This window comes from Harmonia axyridis, chromosome X, assembly GCF_914767665.1.
Source record: "Harmonia axyridis chromosome X, icHarAxyr1.1, whole genome shotgun sequence".
NCBI lineage: Eukaryota > Metazoa > Arthropoda > Insecta > Coleoptera > Coccinellidae > Harmonia > Harmonia axyridis.
Genome location: NC_059508.1, coordinates 245,511 through 262,416, shown reverse-complemented (window position 1 = coordinate 262,416; position 16,906 = coordinate 245,511). Strand labels below are relative to the sequence as shown.

The following is a 16,906-nucleotide window of genomic DNA, read 5'->3' as shown; positions in this document are numbered from 1 at the left end:
GCCATTGAAACTTTTTGGTGAAATATATCCTGGTAAGAATCCACATGATTTCATGTTAACAAAGTTATCTTTCACTTAGGTAATATTTCATACTGGGAAAGAATGAAAATTTTAAAAGCAATCTCATACAGTAACAGCACAACACAATTAATTGAAAGAATGATAGAATTCACATTCTATCTCTACACCTGCTTCCTTGAGTAGATATGAAAATATTTGCAGAACGTATAGGTACTTTTTAATTGAGTGCAGATAGTTTCTTCGCTTAACCGATAAACGAAAATCCTTGATTCTTTAGAATTGACAAAATAATTTTTCAAACAATTATGTAGGTATATGAATGAAATTTCATCTCCCGATTGGAGTTTTTTCTTTGTTCTATCAAATTATGAATACTTTCATCAGACAGATAATTTAGTATGTGCTCTTGTTGTTCTATTAGTGAAGGCAAAGACTTGAGCGCCGTTTCATTTAAAATATCAATATTTATTTGGTATGCATCAAATGCAAAATATTACCTTCATCTTATCTAAATTGATCACTCATTAATTTATATCTATAACTCAGCGGAAGTGAAATTAAGTAATCAATCGAATTTTTGAATATTTTACTATCTATATTTATTTTCCTCTATTCAAGAAGTCATTTTATGCGAACTTCATGTTCAATAAATAAAAATAAACAGAAAACATAAAATTAATCTTTAGGTTATCCTAGTCCACTTCGAGTATCTATTGATGAAATATCAACCATAAAATTATAATAAAATTTCACATTCAGGATGAAAGATATTATTCTGAAGATCAATAAGTCAATGAAAAAATTGGCATTTGGCAACATGAGTAGGTAGTTATAAAAAAGTTGGTAGCAGATTTCCCAAGTAATTCAGAAAATGGGATATTTGTGATTGATTATAGAATTTTCCTGTTGCATTTTCCATTCGAAACATCTCTTTTATTCAGAAATTTCTGATACATTTCAACATTTTCATCGATGTATTGGGAGTTGCCCAATAAAAACAATTTTATTCAGGATGAACAATAAGATTTGTTGGCATCACCTTTTTGCAAGACACAAAAGTTAAACGAATCGATTGAATTAAGCTACTCATTTCTATTATTAGAGGTTAAAAAACGTTGTCCAATTTCTAGGTGTATAATTAGCGCAGGGCCGGTTCAGCCCCTTAAGCATTTCATGCCTCATTTATGATCTAAACAAATTATCTACATGTCAATCATTAAGTATCTTGATGAAATTGTGTTTTTTCATCGAAAATCGTCCAGATTATCCATTTCTAAAATAAATTGGGCTCGTAATTTATTTTGTGTATAAGTAATAGGATTTTATGAATAATTTTTCATTCAACAACTTTTCTTGCGAAAATTTCCGAAAATTATGTCAAATGAGACAATCTCCTGAACTCTGAATCTCCTTTTGAAAAAAGAAAGATCAAAGATTTTGATGTTTTCTAGAAGGGTTTTTCAATAAGAGGTTTCATTTTGAACAGCCCGCTATCTTTTGACATTTGACTAGTGAAAACTACGTCATTACTAAAAATTCAAACAAAACTGAATGGATAGCTTGGAAACCATCATAAAATATATAAATTTGACAAGTATTCGCCAAGTGCTCAATGGTTTCTTCTACACCACACAGTGGGGTATCGATAGAATGCCATTTGAAGAGCATACTATTACAACGACCATGACCAGTCCTCAGTCGATTCAAAATACACCAAATTTTCCTAGGAAGATTGAAAGTTAGAACTCTCTCTGAAGGATTAACGATAACCCTTCTGTTGAAGACATTACAAGAAGTCCATTCCGAACGCCAAATTTCCTTGTCGCTTTCATTAGATTGAAGGAAGGTATTAATCCATAGAGGTTTAAGAGACTTTAATCTAGCAGATCTAGTATCTGGGAGGTAAGATACAATTGGAAATAAATTAGGGTAAAAATAACACCGGTAACCAATCTAAAGGTGTAGATCTAATAGTTCCACTAATAATTCTCATAGAAACTTACTGGATCTTCATAATGATTGTGATTTTCACGAGGATTACTAGATCAATATTTAATTTTTTTTCTTGAAATCGATAGCAACTAGGATTGAACTACAAGAAACCAAAAAGTGTGGTACTAGACCAAAAAAATTTCTTTCAACATTTTTTCAAACTACCAGTGGTCCACCAAAAAGCGCACTGTTCCAGAAAAACTATCACCCTGTATATTTGAAATCAGTATTAGCATATCACGTGATGAAAACTTTAAATTGCAAGCGCAGCTAATTTGTAAGATTTGGAGAGAATATTTACCGGATCAGATGATAATTGGGCGAATACCATGCTGTTGAGTTCTGTATCAATGGTTATAAATAAAAATAAGTACCATCAGAAAATGCAACACTTAACATTCAGTCATTCAGCCTGACATGCGCTTTCGATTTTGTTTGGTAGTGAGTGGTACTTAAACAGTCATGTTTGTGTACAGATTACAAAGTCCTAAGACAATACTCGACTTCATACTTACCTCAGCACGTCATTTTATTGCTTAGTGGGGATCACACGAGAAGCGAATTCATTTAGTCCAAATTTAGTTCAGGTTATGTGTTAATTAGTGCGAATTTACTAATATGAGTGAATATCCAGATCATCTGAATCCGTTCAAAGAAAGTGAAAAGAAAAAATTGGGGAAAACCTTAACTAGATCCTTTAGGGAGCTCAAGGGGTTTCTGTGAGTATTTAAATCTTGGGAAAAAGTCGCTAAATCAATACTCTTGTATAAAATATCAACGAAATTCAATGACAACAATTAAAGTGCGAATATCAAACAGAAAAGGAAATTCCAACTAAATTTGTATAATTTTCAGTTAGATTATTAAGATATAATATGTATATATTTTTTCCCTTTCAAATCGTCACACATCGGCCTACAATAGAGATGTATTTGCATAATAAAAGAAAAATTAACGTACATAATTCATTAATTGAATCCAAACAAATTCAAAGAAGTATAAATAAGTTAATTGAGCCAATTTCATAATAAACAGCATCTATACCTAGTCATAAGATATTATCGAACTTTATGGATGCTCAAAATAACCTACATTCAATAGACATTGCTCTTAATACAGGGTGTTCCTAAATTGGAGGTACGAACACATTCCTCGAAGCTGTTATGAATAGATTAATCATAAATTTTGGTACTTATTTATGAAGAATAATAAACATTCGATCAACTGGTAAAATTATCACAAGAAACACCCTGTATAGCAAAGCGAATGTGGACCCATGTTTATAGAACTTTTTTCTTTAAATCATCAAAGAAAGCTTCAATTTTCCTGTGTACCTCCAATTTAGGAACACCTCATATACAGAATGATTCGAAAATCCAGGTCATAACTTTTTTAAGCGAGAGTTAGCTAGAGCGAGAGTAGTTAAAATAAGTTCCTTCAAGTAGAATTTTTTCTGTCTCTATCTTATTTTAATCAGAGCATTTCCAATATTTTCATGTTTTTGAGTTCCTATAATGCCACAGTGGCGTAGTTTTCGGAGGTATCGTGTCTTTGGTCGTCCCTAAATTCTACGCCAATGAGGAAACGGGCTATTTAGAGCCATTTAACTTGAAAGAACTTCTTATTTTGACTAGAACTATCACTCTAAAAGTTATGACTTGGAATTCTGAATCACCCTGTATTTAATTGATTCAATACTCAATTGACGTCAGAAATAATATTAGTATATATAGTTATTTTTTTGGTAAACTTTCGATATCAAATTAATTTCGAAACCGAAACAGTGAACTTTCTGAGTAGAATCTTTAAGATTGAGTACTTATCTGATCTAAGAATTTTAAGGATATGAATCTAGAAACTTAATCGATAATATATATGACTAAAAAAATTGTTCAATAATTGAACTTTTCAATACCGGCTGATTCGAAGAAGTTGTTTTACTATCTGAAGAAAAACCATATACAGTGAATGTGATTCACTATGAATCTCGAATAATGCTTGTTTATATTAAATGCACATTTCATTGGATACTGATATCTTATTTGAGCGTGTTGTATACTGGTAATTTATTATTCACAATTCTAGGAATGGAGGACAGTTGAAAATTCATGGAATCTTATTACCAACTTCAATTCACACGAGTTCATTATACAATCCAGAATATTTGCAAATAATTTCCATAATAAAGTCTCTATTCCATCAATAACTGATGCCAATATGAAAAAAATTCCAATATAAATTCCAATAAAACAACACTGCAACGTCTACGAACAGCAATTTCCTAATCTCAATTTTCTAAATTAATTAGCTCGAAACTGTAGATTCATTTCCTCAGAGAAATTCCTATTTCTGAATACAGGGTAAAACGTGTAAAACAGTATGAATCCTCGTTTCATATTTTATATCGAATTAAAATATCATTTTATCATCTTATTGGTAATCGATGATTAGATAACCCATCGCTTAAGCAAACATGTGTATGTACAAATTGTGAGACAATTTTTCAAAGATAAATAATTACATTATATCGGTAAGATTCAGTTCATCACGATGAATTTACCTCAACTAAGTTGCTATGCTAACTTATACTTACGATAATATGAATTAAAATGTAAAAGAGGTTGTTAATTTGTACCATTGTACCCTTGGAGACCACTAGGAGATCTCAAATTGGCGCATAAATGACGAGAGCTCAAGGGCTCTGACTTTACGTCAGTGGCTACCTAATATTTTTTTCGATACCTATATATATTGCTTGAATTTAACTATTATTACACTATTAATAGGAAATTTGGGATTGTTATTCAATATATGAAATATCAATTTTTTTTTCGATATTCTGCTTGAATATTCTATGGTTCTATATAATGATGCTATCCACACGAAGTTTAGCAAGAAGTCTTAGATGGTTATTCCTTGAATACAGAATGTTCATTGGAGGTACAGAGGAAATTAAGAGATTCCTTGGATAATTTAGAAAAAGGTTCTATGCTTTGTTTTCGAGATACAGGGTGTTTCTTGTAGTCCTACTTTTTTGCGATGATTATACCAGTTCATCGAATCCGTATCTTTATTGATCTTCACTGCAGATTGGGTAACTTAAAATTATCCAAGGAATCTCTGATCTTCCTTTGTACCTCCAAATTAGGAACATCCTTGTATATTCGCCTGCAATTTAGATTAAAACTCGTATATCAAAATTCTTTCGATTTTTTCAGGCGCCAATCTTTCAGGAAAAAGAATACCAAAAGCAGTAAGGATTACAATTTTGAAGAAGTTGAAATCAGAAAGTCACATGGTATGTTTTTGAGAATCTTCAATTGATTTAGATAATAAAAGGATATCCGAAATGCCCCATTTATTGAAATTTCACAACAGTGCGTTCATGAATGCAAATTTTTATTTGATAGAAAAAACGAACTCTTACCAAATCTAACCGAACAGCCACCATATTCCCCTGATATGGCTCTGGCAGATTTTCTCCTCTTCAAAATTAACACTTCCCATTTAGAAAGAGTTTTGGTGAAAAAAAAAACCAATATCCAGTACCTGCCCAATTTTTTCGTGAAAAGTTAATTGCATATTTCCTTATATATGTTTGTTTCAGATCCGCAATCTTTCAACACTCTTCGGAACAATGTTATGTCACTTCCGTCACCTCCAACATACAATTCATACACATCTCCTCCTTTGCCAAGATCAAGATTTAAAGAACGTCTTTCAAGGTCTTCTCTGAATGACACACTCAACTCTACGTACGATGAAAGTTGCAATCCTTTTGCTGAAGAAGGTTTCAACCCTTTCGAAGATCCTCCAATCCCTTATCGAAGAAGGAGGTCAAAAAAGAAAGCCCCAATACCACCAAGTAGTTCTAATCCAGAAGTAAGTGAAAAACTTTTGATTGTAGACCGGTTTTAGTTACTGAGTGTTCCCTGCCATATACACCTTTCATCTCCATCAAGGAGCACAGTTGGGTCTCTTTCCCAAGCAGTGTCGTATTTCCGAGAATCGTGCAGCCCACAACGCCATCTCTCGGGCAAGCAAAGAGTCGCTACATACGTATTATTTATAATCCATTAATACAACTTTGGAATACTTGTATGATTATATTTCGTTGATTCTCCAAAATCGATGTGGAATTCAACAAAAATAAATTCATATTTTCAAATATTTGGCCCATTAGCCAAAATATTCGTGGACTGATATTTTTCGGACTCCCACAAAAGAGTTCTCACAAAATGTCCATTAAAGATGCAAGAGATGCATCGTCTAGTTTAATAATCTAATTCATTTTATGAGGATTAATATCGTACTGAGCAATTTCCTTATCTAGCAATAATGGGCTCGTTTGAATATGTGAACTTGAAAATAAATTATAATTACAATGCGCGAAATTGTTTTAGCTAGAGCATAAAGAGAACAATTCAAATCAGCGTTTAGATTACGAAAAACGGATCAAATATTTTACACAATGGTTTTATTAGTTCCTAGTGCCCGGAGATTCTTATAGACAAACGCAAACGCTTTGTTTTCTTGATACAGGGTGTTTCTTGTAGTCCTATTTTTTTCAACACCCTGTATGTCGAAAATGGAGTGTTTGCGTTTATAGATCTTTTTTTCTTAAAATGATCCGAGAAATTTGTCATATTCGTTTGTACCTGCAATTTGGGGACACCCTCTAAATCTGAAGATTGCAAATCAAATTGTGAAATGAGAAACTAGAAGAAGTTACCTTGCGATAAAAATTATTTCATTCAATATAATGTCTGCAGTATGACAAGTTGGAAATGATTCTGCCTAGTCAATTGCTGTTAATACGAATATTTCAAATTTGGAGTCCTTGAAATTTTGCCTTGAAAATGCATGGATCTCAATCACAAGTTTGTAGGAATTTTTTAAAATTAATTTACGACATTTCGGGCAATTATTAGATTCGGAAGAATGATTTCTTATGGAATATAGCTTCAAACAACAAGAAGATTTCAATTAGTTTAAAAAAATTTGATCTCCAAAATCAAATAAATCTTCTTTCGAACTAGGAAACGCGTCATATTTATTCTTAGAAATGAAATTATTCGATTATTTCCCTTCAGGAAATGAATTGAATATTGTTCCGCTTCATATCTATTTTCGATTCAGCATGACATTTCAATTGGGATGGATCTCATAATAAATATACGTATAATGCCATTTATGCACGTATATACGAAAAAAATCAATAGAAAATGTTTCACTTATTCACTGTTTTGTCAACATAAATTAGCGGTTCCGTTGGCTCATTGTTCTATAATTAGATTTTGTCTGAAAATACTTCATGAAATGCACTTCATTTTGCTGTCCCAGAAAATTCAAACAAAAAATTCTCACAAATGCAATTTGACCTTCATTAATTCCAACAGGGTGCTCCTAAATTGGAGGAAAATGGGAGATTCCTTGGATAATTTTGATTTTAATTTATTTTCGAGATACCTACAGTGTGTTTCTTGTACTCCTACTCTTTCTACATGTCTTCAAATCCTTTTTATACTTACTAAATTATTCAATGGTGCTGAAATATTATTTTGATTTACAGGTGAACTATGGTTTCAAAACTAGAGGATCATCAAAATGGAGCCTCACATCATCAGAAACAGACTACACTTTAGATGATAAAAGTGAATGCAGTGTCGATGTAACTTACTCTCATTCCTTACGTGAATGCCTGGATAATTTCAACAAAGAAATGGACTCCTTGAACAAGGGTTCCATAGAAATGGGGGGCAGTTCTCCAAATATCCTGGCAGGTGCAAACACAACAGTTTTAGAAGAGACCAAATATACCACAAAATCAGCAGATTTGACGAGAACCCACAGTCGAGAAATAAATAATAATATAAGTGAATACAGAAACGATACAGACACTGAGGAAACTAATGCTCCTAGTGTTATACTTCCTACAAATGATGAAGAAAATCAAGGCCAATCTAGTCATGAAGATTATGTCAATGGAAATCATAGTGAAAATGACGAACAAACAGATTCCAAAACAAATCATTTTAATGAGAAACAAGAAGGAATTGAAAGAGAACCAGACGTGATAATATATAAAGAAACAGAAATTATCGAGTCTGACAACAAAAAAGAAGAATTTTGTATAAATGAAGCGAAACTGGAGTTTATAGATCAAGAAAACAATTCAGTCGAACAAAATGAAAGCGAAAACACAGATTCCAAACTACCTAGTCCTATTCCAAAGCTTAGAAAAATTAAGTTAGACAAAGACGTGCTCTTAGGAGAACCTTGAGCAAATGATGTCTTCGCTATTTTATTATCAATTGTTTATTTATTAGAAGAATATACGTATATATATACATCTTAAATCTTATGTGATATATTTAGTTGTTTTGGTAATATATACTTGTTACAAATGAAAAATATAGGAAAATTGTTTCATTTCATTAGTTTTTTCAATTAACTCCTTTATTTGTTGAGGAGTTGAACATATATAGTAATCGACAATTAGTTTTAAGAGTTTTCCAATAAGAGGTTTAATTTTTAATAGCTCGCTATCTGGATCACTGTCTCTTTTGACAACAAAACTACGCCTTTATCAAAAATGGAACGATACACGCTTCGACTACGCAATAAAACCGTTGAAATTCACAACAAAGTACCTTATCGGCCAGCGATAGTGAAACTGGTGGAAAATTTTGAGCTGTTGGTACAAGTTAGTGATGTGAAGAATCGAAACCGTGTGCTTTACTCAAGAACAACTGAGAATATTACTGCTGTATTCATTAGTGGGCTAGGTTTTTCGATTTCTCATCCATCTTGATTTTGTATGGTCAGAATTGAAAGATATAGAGGTGGACGAAGTTTATTTGCAACGAGACGGCGCTACGTGCTACACAAAAGTATACATTTCATTTGTTTATTTTTCACGTTCCTATTAATTTGAGTAGATGGAACAGAAAATTTTATGTGCGAACTTAGCATTCACAAATATTGGTCAAGGTTTACAATTACCAAGAAAAATAATCAAGGAATAAATACAAAAAAAAACGGAAGAAAATAAAACAAAACAAGTTATGATAAACGAAAAAAAAAGAATATTTAATATAAAAATTTACCTAATCAGTTCACTATTATTGAGAGAAAACTTAATCAGAATTTGCAGAGATTAAAGTATGAAAAAGGAAATATGGGAAAAAACTCCAGTAACACAATACGCCAAGAAATTTATTCTGGATATATAATATTGGGCCATTTGTTTGAATCATTCTTCACATTTGATATCAGTAGATGTATTTCAGAATCATATAACAGACCAGTTACATATTAGGGAAAAGCCTAAATTTTTCGAAAATTATTTTCTATTAACTATGAAATAAAAGCTCAAAATCTCCAATAGGCTAAATCATTTTAATAGAAAATTTGCATAATAATAATAATAATCAATTTATACATTATTAAAAGTCTTATTACATATATGCAGTTATTGAATTGAAAATCCTATGTGGAAAATTGATGCCACATGAAAAAGTGCAAGTTGCAAATAAAGTTTACACTTATTAGCATGAAAACTTCAACGAAGGCAGAGGCTACTTGGTTTTACAACTAATCCGTGTCAACCAAATTTGGGAATGTCGTTTAACACATGCATCCTCCCTCAGAATCTTGTTGGTCGTGTTGCAGTTGCGGTTGGGTTTGTAAGTCCACAGCTGGTTTTGCAATTAAGGAAAGTACCCATAAAATTTGGGATTTCGCTGTGGACTTTTGGCTAAAAACATGCTACTGTGTCTAAAATGTTACATGCTGCGTGATTATCGTGAACAGTTTATTTCATCAGTAAACAGTGGCAACGCTAGCGGGAGCACCTGTCAGCAAAAAAATACAACATGAATTCAACATCAACTAGATGGACGTGGAAATTCTTGCTCCCTCCCTGTTATTGATAGCTGGCGTCGCCACTGTCAGTAAATCTTTTGAATTATTTTAGCTCATACAGTGTATTAGCGTTCCAATATTGATAATAGCAATATTTTGAGTATTATATTGAAATACACTGTTCTCACTTCATTGTGTGATCAAGGCACATGTTTTCACTTAAGTGACATACTTAGTGTATTCACAACCAGATTGGAGAAGTACTAAAGGCACTGTAAGAATTTCAAAGATTCACATTACAAAAAGCTTAATAGATTTTTATTATTGCTTTAAAAAAAAGCTCATCATGCCTTTGAGCACCTCCTAACAATTCTATAGCATAATACATGAAATAGTTATTTATAATACAAATACAGAAGGCTTTGATATTCTTCTACAAGTTCAATATAGTGTCGAATTTTTGAATGAACAAGTGTTAGAATGAGCCTTCTGTATGAGTATTATACATTATTTTCTCTAATTCGCACAGTTTTATTGGAATTAATAGAACATTTTCATAAATGTTGCTAAGGGATTTTTGCATTGAAAAATGTTAGTTGGCAGAAAAGTTTTCTGTATCAGAAATTTGACAGATAAATCTGTAACAGGAGAGTTCCGAGTATCAACATATAATAAGAAAATATATGAACTGTGCTGCTGCGGAATTAGAGAAAATACATATACCTATTTTAAGCTGTAAAATTCAACAAAAAATAGTTTTTGGCAATGTTTATTGAATAAATAAATCAAATTAAACAAGTAATAAAATCTTAATTTATACAGATTGACGAGTTAAATATATTAATACCAAGAGAATAAAGTTCACATTCACAAGCAAATATGGCCTAAGTCTCTGTAGAAATTATAGCCGATCAACAAGCACACCCACCATCGGGGTCTTTAACTTCGTTTGGCGTATCTTTCAATACAACTTCTTGCACTAAAAATCAAATTAAGGAAAATGAAAAGGAGCAGGTGAAAACTCAAGAACTGAAGACATGCTGGAGGAGCAATAATAAAAAAAAGGCATTTTCATGCAACACTGAAAATATTTATCGAAAAGGATACTGTCTTCTGGGGGTTTGTTTTCTGTGGAATCCATTCCTGGCAGAGCCGCTGCTACCCTTCTGAATAACTGAAAGTGAAGAATTATACTCATTTTGTAAATATTTCTGCGTTATTTGATTTTAAACTAGCCATTAATAATTGTGAAAGAAAACTCAACAGTCAATGTTAATAATATTTGCGAGATTTTATTACAACATTTGTACGTTACGCATTCCATGTATGTACTGGAATAAAACATGTGTAAGGAGCAAAAAATTTCTTTTCTGATCTGAATTATCAATTCCGTGTGATGTGAATTTTCGAATGACCCAGCAGTTTCTCTCAAAAATGTTATTAATCTATAAAAGATTTTGGGTAACATTTTTGGGAATTTTTGCCTACTTACTCTCTGGGCCCCTGTGAATAGTAAATTTTGTGAATTCAATTGTAAAATTACCTGTTTAACATTATAACCCGCCTTTGCACTGGTCTCGATAAACATCACATTCAATTCCTTGGCTTTTCTTTCCCCTTCTTCGGTACTAACTTGTCTTTTATCCGACAGATCTGTTTTATTGCCCACAAGCATTATTATTACATCGCTACCCCTCTCTGTTCTAACGTCATCTATCCACTTGGATGTTTGGTGAAAAGAATTGGCATCTTAAAATAAAAAAAAAAAGTTTAATTTGAAAAAAAATATTTTTTTTTTTTTTTGGGAGACTGAAAGCTGTTTCACTCACTTGTTATGTCATATACTACAACAGCAACAGTGGAGTCCCTAATATAGGAAGGTATTAGGGATCTGAATCGTTCTTGACCTGCTGTATCCCAAAGCTGAAGTCTTACTGTTCTATCTTCGAGGTACATGGTTTTTGATAAAAAATCAATGCCTATAGTTGCCTGGAAAATAAATCCATTGAAGGAGCAAGAACAGGAAAAAAAATCACATTTTTCATTCAAAAAAATCATTTGAAATACGAATTTTTCAAGTTTTAGTAGGGTAACTATATTTGTTTTTTCACATCAAGTCCTAATTCCCATCAGGTGATATGCTAATTTTGAATGCAAATCTACAGGGTGTTATTTTTTCAGGAACAGTGCCCGCTTCTTTCCTCCATAATTTTTTTTGTGGTGGAATACTGGTAGTTCAAAATTTGTAAAAAAAAATTTGGTCCAGTACTACACTTTTTGGTTTTTCGTGCCGATTCGAAAAAAAATTTCAATTACCATATCTGTAAAGTAGCTAAATAAATATTAACTTCCTTTTGAGACACCCTGTATATAGGTGTCCTTCTCGATTTTCTATATTTTTTTTTGAGATTTGAGATCTTTTAAAATTTTTTTAATGCGTACTCTATTATTTTTCTTTCCAAAAGAATATGGGTTGAAATGAAACTGCAAGAGAAAAAATTTGCGAATATAAATAGTCCTTATCGATTTCCTTTTCAACCTACCCTTTATCCTTGCAAATAATTTTGGTCTTGTCTGTTATTCCTATTAATAGTCCTTTATCTCATTATTTCCACCAGTACTACCAACTATCCACCCACGCGTGATCAGAATGAATCATTTCAAGAGGATTTAATATCTATTTTAGGAATTTCGTTCAATAACTAATGGTTATTGAATAGAATGACAAAAAAAATGGATTTTCCACGAATTCTATGCTTAAACTATTGAATGTTCGAGTTTCCACTCAATGAAAATTGCTCTAAAATAGCGAAATATTCTGCAAAAGTTTCTTATTTTTAATTTTTTTCAAAATTTTCCGGATGTATTGTATAAATTCAGACGTGATTGGATATTTTCATATTTCCTTCAGGGAGATCTAACATAATCAGAGTTAATTTTATCAAGTCCATGAGATACAAAATATTTTCACTAATATTTAGGCATGAACATAAAATATCAAATATTCTATGCTCAAAGATCATAAAAAAAAAGGTCGAGACCTATCTGTGTGTCTTCTATGGAATGTAAAATCGCATAAAATGCACCATTAAAAAAAACATCTGCAACTTTTTGAACAAATGAAGATAATTAAGTATGAAAATTCAAAAAACGAAATACCTCAGCTTGAAAATAATTAGAAGAAATAAATTTGATACGATTGGAAATGACAATATTAGGTGAATACTTTCTGTTACCTATCACAATATTATTACAAGTTTTCAATTTAATTGCGCTGCGAATTCGTTCTGATTTTTAGAGGGGTTTTTACCCTTGTTTATTATTTAGATAAAAACACTTTTACAAACGAATAAATTGAAGAATTTATCAACATTCTAAAGGATATTCCTTCATTAAGTGTATAAATTACCCATACTAATAATTCAGTATTGTTGATTGTTGTATGAGAATCATAACTGTTAATTTTGATATTTCTCATATTAAGACTTCTTGGATGAAACAGAAAAATGGCCATCCCATATGTCATGACTGGTGGGATGAAGTTTATATAATTATCATAATTCCAATGAATTCACGTTTTTGAACCTGCTGATTTTCATTTAAATGTGGGTGGACTTTTATCTTTTTCACTGAATTATTTTACAATCCATAAATATTAACATCAATTGAATTTAGACATTAGCTTTTTATTACTTTGGTTTTTGCTTACGGAAATGCATTAAATTTCGCAGAAATGAAGTTATTTCACTATTAATATATTATGTTTTGATATTCAGTGAAAACTCACCTGATAAGTGTTGTCAAAACTATCATACATGAACCTCGTTATTAGGGATGTTTTTCCTACTGTAAATATAAGATAAAATTCGTATAATTTACAATTTCAATTGTTGATTATTATTCAACACATTCATTTATGATATGAACAACTCATCAGAATTTAATACAACAATATGTATCATGCTCATTAAAATGAATAGAGACAAAGTAACTGAATGATCAAACAGATAATTGGTGGGAAATAAGGCTTCATCAAAAAACTTGCTGATATTAAACGTTGTATCAAAATTAGGACATCGGAATTTAGATTTTATCTAAAATCAGCAGATTTAAGGAGAGCAACATAACATAACCTCAATCAACTGTCAAAGTTCCATGTAAGAGAGGAATTTGAAATAGTTCATCTATTTAAATGAAAGTAAAAGGGGTAATAGATCGTGAATTTGAACAAGTACAATTTATCTAGATGGAATATAGTTAAACATCCCATTTTTTAAGTATTGATCTATTGACTACGCCTGTTACTAGCTAACAACTCATCACAAAATGTCAAACTTACCACTTTGTTCTCCTAAGAAAACTAACTTAAACTTACGAAGAGGATTTCCAAAATCCCCTGAGGTCGACATTTTGACTGATAGTAAATGACTTCTTCTGAAAAACCCTGCAAATTTAATTCACAAATTTAATTATCACACGAAGAACTCATTTACTTTCTAAAACTGACAGAAGTCAGTGAACAGTCGCCACGATCTCTAGCAACAAATATTGCAGTGTTGCCAGCGCCAATGCTAACCAACCCAAACTAATCCCCTGGCCTCATTGAGATTGCGCAGCCCATTAAACACATTTCCTTATACATTTGAACTTTTCAGCTTGGGTCATGGAAAATTGGAGCAAGGGTAATAAATTACTTGCTGAAAATAATTAAAATATCGGAGTTCCTTATGAAAAAACTCCCAAAGAAAAAATATTCCCAGTCACAACCAGAACTTTGAAGTGTAAGCGTTTATTTTCTACCTATTTTCAATTTATCCTTCTTATTTGATTCTCGCACTAATTTCTTTAACTTGTATCGAAAATTTCGTTAGTTTCGGAAATACTTAAGTTCAGGGAAAAATCCTTACAAAAGGCAATGTGTGAATAGGAGCCATGCGCATTGGCGCTCCCATACAGTTATGAAATTTATGATTTCAATTTCGGGTAATGCTCTCACTTCTCCATTATTTTTAAAATTTAAAGGATATGGGAGCCTATCCGCAGTGGATTTCATAAAATGGTTGCGTAGTTGATGCTTATCTCAGCGAGATGAAAAATTTTATCGCAATATTACGTGAAACAACGGAAAACAAGAAAACCATTCGTTTTTCAAGATTGGTATTAAATTAAACACAAGAGATTCGAATTTCTTATAAGAATTTACGCGAATAAAAACGACAGATATTCAAATTCAACTGATCCAGATTTTTCTGAAAATGGCGAATGCGCAGAAATTTTTGATATAAAATACAGGAGAGGAAAAATTTATAGTCAGGTTTTTTTGTAGTTGAATTATTTTGGCTTCTGATTAAAATACGTATTTATAATATCCAAAGACGCAACATGTCAAAACGTTGCTTTTCGAATTGTAATTGCAGCAAAAGTCTTTTGAATCGAATTATAAAGCTCAACATACATGTTACTTTCTGAATAAAACTTCTGTGTGTATGAGGTGATTTAAATACATCATGTGATTCATAATAGCGATGATTGAAAGATAGGTTGGAAGGAATTTTGGCGTGAAGATATGCGCTATTTCCGAAAAGGTACAGTAAACGTGTGTGGAGAGCTTTAGCAAGGATCGCATGCGCAAAAGTCTACTAAAACTGGCTACAATACGTTTTTCACTGCATATATCCCCTTCTCTACTCGAATCTTGATGTATTTCTATTTAGTATTTTGTAGTAACTCATGCTGTGGAGTGTTCAAGTGCTTTTGAGTAATACTATCTGAAGTATATCGTGATAGTACAAGTATCAAGCATAAATAAAAAACATGGTGTATTTTCTTTTGAGACCAAACTGAGGTTACATTTTTATCAAAAATTAAGTCGAAGAGAACAAGAGATTTTTGGTCTTAATCGAGACAGGAGATTGGCAGGACAATTACGTATTTCGAAGAAAATTTAACACTTGTGAGTAAATATGATTCATACTTCATTTACCTAAGTTCAACGTTTTTTTCTTTTTTTTTAATTCTTGTAGTTTGGGATCAACGTGTGATAGAAACACCGGAATATTCTCTTTTACGTGCTTATAAAAATTTCCGATAAATCTGTTAAAAATAGACTGTTTTTTTTATGGAAATGACTCAATAGCAATTTCTTGCGTTCTTCGAAATTATCCAGTTCTACCTATAAAGTTGTAACACTTAGAACCTTGTTTTGTATACAATAGAATTCATTTCAATAGCGATTGTCTGACAATATAACTCATATTGAATGGAGACATTCATTCATTCGATGCTTTGAGAAATGGGGAAATTCAGATGACATCTTCATAATATTCAATGCCGCTGTTATTTAAATTGGCTACTAGATAAATATTGGCAACACACGATGTTATCTACATGGGTCTCATAATTATCCTCAATTGGAAAAGTATCAATTATTCGAGGATTATTTGAAATATTCCTTGAAAAAAAATAGTTTTTCGCAGTTTATAATTCAATTAATTTTTTTCAATTTTGTGAAAAAAATTTGAATACGATAAATGTTGTATTTACCATATATTATTATATTTATTATATCATTGAATATGGTGGATGCGCTGAATGAAATAAATAATATTAGAAGTTTTGAGATGATTCCGTTTGAAAATTAATTTGATAAATTCTTTAAAACTGTTTAGTTTCATGCGAGAACAATTTCTGAAAGAGTGAACTATTTGCCTGATTTGAATTGGGAAAAAGAGAACATATTTGTTTACAATATAAATGATGATTTACACCATGAATCTTCTGAAATGTTTATAATCAGGAGAACAATAGCTTCTCTCAAACCTCTCAATTAAATAAACATTGACAACTTGAGGAATTTTAAATATTAATAAGTGATTAATCAAAATTATACGGATTATTAAAAATAATCGTGTGATTGTTTATTTGTTTTTGGAATGGTCTTCATTTTTTCGTGAAAACACTGCAAATTTCAAGCTATACTATATTATCTTCCCTTTCAAGCAAAATATTTCAATATAAAAACAACCAA

At 31.4% G+C, this 16,906-nt stretch overlaps 3 protein-coding genes across 6 annotated transcripts in view; 2 read left to right on the top strand and 1 right to left on the bottom strand.

Annotated features, from left to right (window-relative positions):
* The first annotated feature begins 2,438 nt into the window (after positions 1–2,438).
* On the top strand, positions 2,439–8,450 carry LOC123685706. Of its 2 annotated transcripts, XM_045625525.1 has the most exons (4): positions 2,442–2,732; positions 5,232–5,311; positions 5,621–5,895; positions 7,586–8,450. In XM_045625525.1, exons 1-4 carry the CDS (start codon positions 2,632–2,634, stop codon positions 8,294–8,296), a joined length of 1,167 nt encoding a protein of 388 aa, XP_045481481.1. In that variant the 5' UTR covers positions 2,442–2,631; the 3' UTR covers positions 8,297–8,450. The 2 variants fall into 2 exon arrangements, with proteins under 2 accessions (XP_045481483.1, XP_045481481.1); XM_045625527.1 differs by lacking the exon at positions 5,232–5,311 and having other exon boundaries at positions 2,439–2,732.
* A 950-nt stretch (positions 8,451–9,400) lies between these two features.
* Positions 9,401–14,444, bottom strand: LOC123685707 (ras-related protein Rab6). 2 transcript variants are annotated; one of them, XM_045625528.1, is made up of 6 exons: positions 14,219–14,436; positions 13,667–13,725; positions 11,709–11,868; positions 11,423–11,628; positions 10,987–11,053; positions 9,401–9,713 (listed from the first exon to the last, which is right to left on the bottom strand). In XM_045625528.1, exons 1-6 carry the CDS (start codon positions 14,286–14,288, stop codon positions 9,643–9,645), a joined length of 633 nt encoding a protein of 210 aa, XP_045481484.1. In that variant the 5' UTR covers positions 14,289–14,436; the 3' UTR covers positions 9,401–9,642. The 2 variants fall into 2 exon arrangements, with proteins under 2 accessions (XP_045481484.1, XP_045481485.1); XM_045625529.1 differs by lacking the exon at positions 9,401–9,713 and adding an exon at positions 10,633–10,858 and having other exon boundaries at positions 14,219–14,444.
* A 1,118-nt stretch (positions 14,445–15,562) lies between these two features.
* The window catches only part of LOC123685580 (beta-arrestin-1), a 41,464-nt gene continuing 40,120 nt past the window's right edge, over positions 15,563–16,906 (top strand). Inside the window, exon 1 of one of the 2 annotated variants that reach the window (XM_045625264.1) lies at positions 15,563–15,832. The gene's annotated coding sequence lies outside the window, so the exon portion shown is untranslated. The remainder of the gene's footprint in view (positions 15,833–16,906) is intronic. The other variant, XM_045625265.1, reaches the window with a different exon arrangement.

Coding starts and splice junctions, on each gene's coding strand:
- LOC123685706 (XM_045625525.1), top strand. CDS start 2,632: ATGAGTGAATATCCAGATCATCTGAATCCGTTCAAAGAAAGTGAAAAG. Junction 5,312..5,620: donor TGAAATCAGAAAGTCACATG/GTATGTTTTTGA, acceptor TGTTTGTTTCAG/ATCCGCAATCTTTCAACACT. Junction 5,896..7,585: donor CAAGTAGTTCTAATCCAGAA/GTAAGTGAAAAA, acceptor TTTGATTTACAG/GTGAACTATGGTTTCAAAAC.
- LOC123685707 (XM_045625528.1), bottom strand. CDS start 14,288: ATGTCGACCTCAGGGGATTTTGGAAATCCTCTTCGTAAGTTTAAGTTA. Junction 11,629..11,708: donor TGTAGTATATGACATAACAA/GTGAGTGAAACA, acceptor TTTTATTTTAAG/ATGCCAATTCTTTTCACCAA. Junction 11,054..11,422: donor CGGGTTATAATGTTAAACAG/GTAATTTTACAA, acceptor CTTCACTTTCAG/TTATTCAGAAGGGTAGCAGC.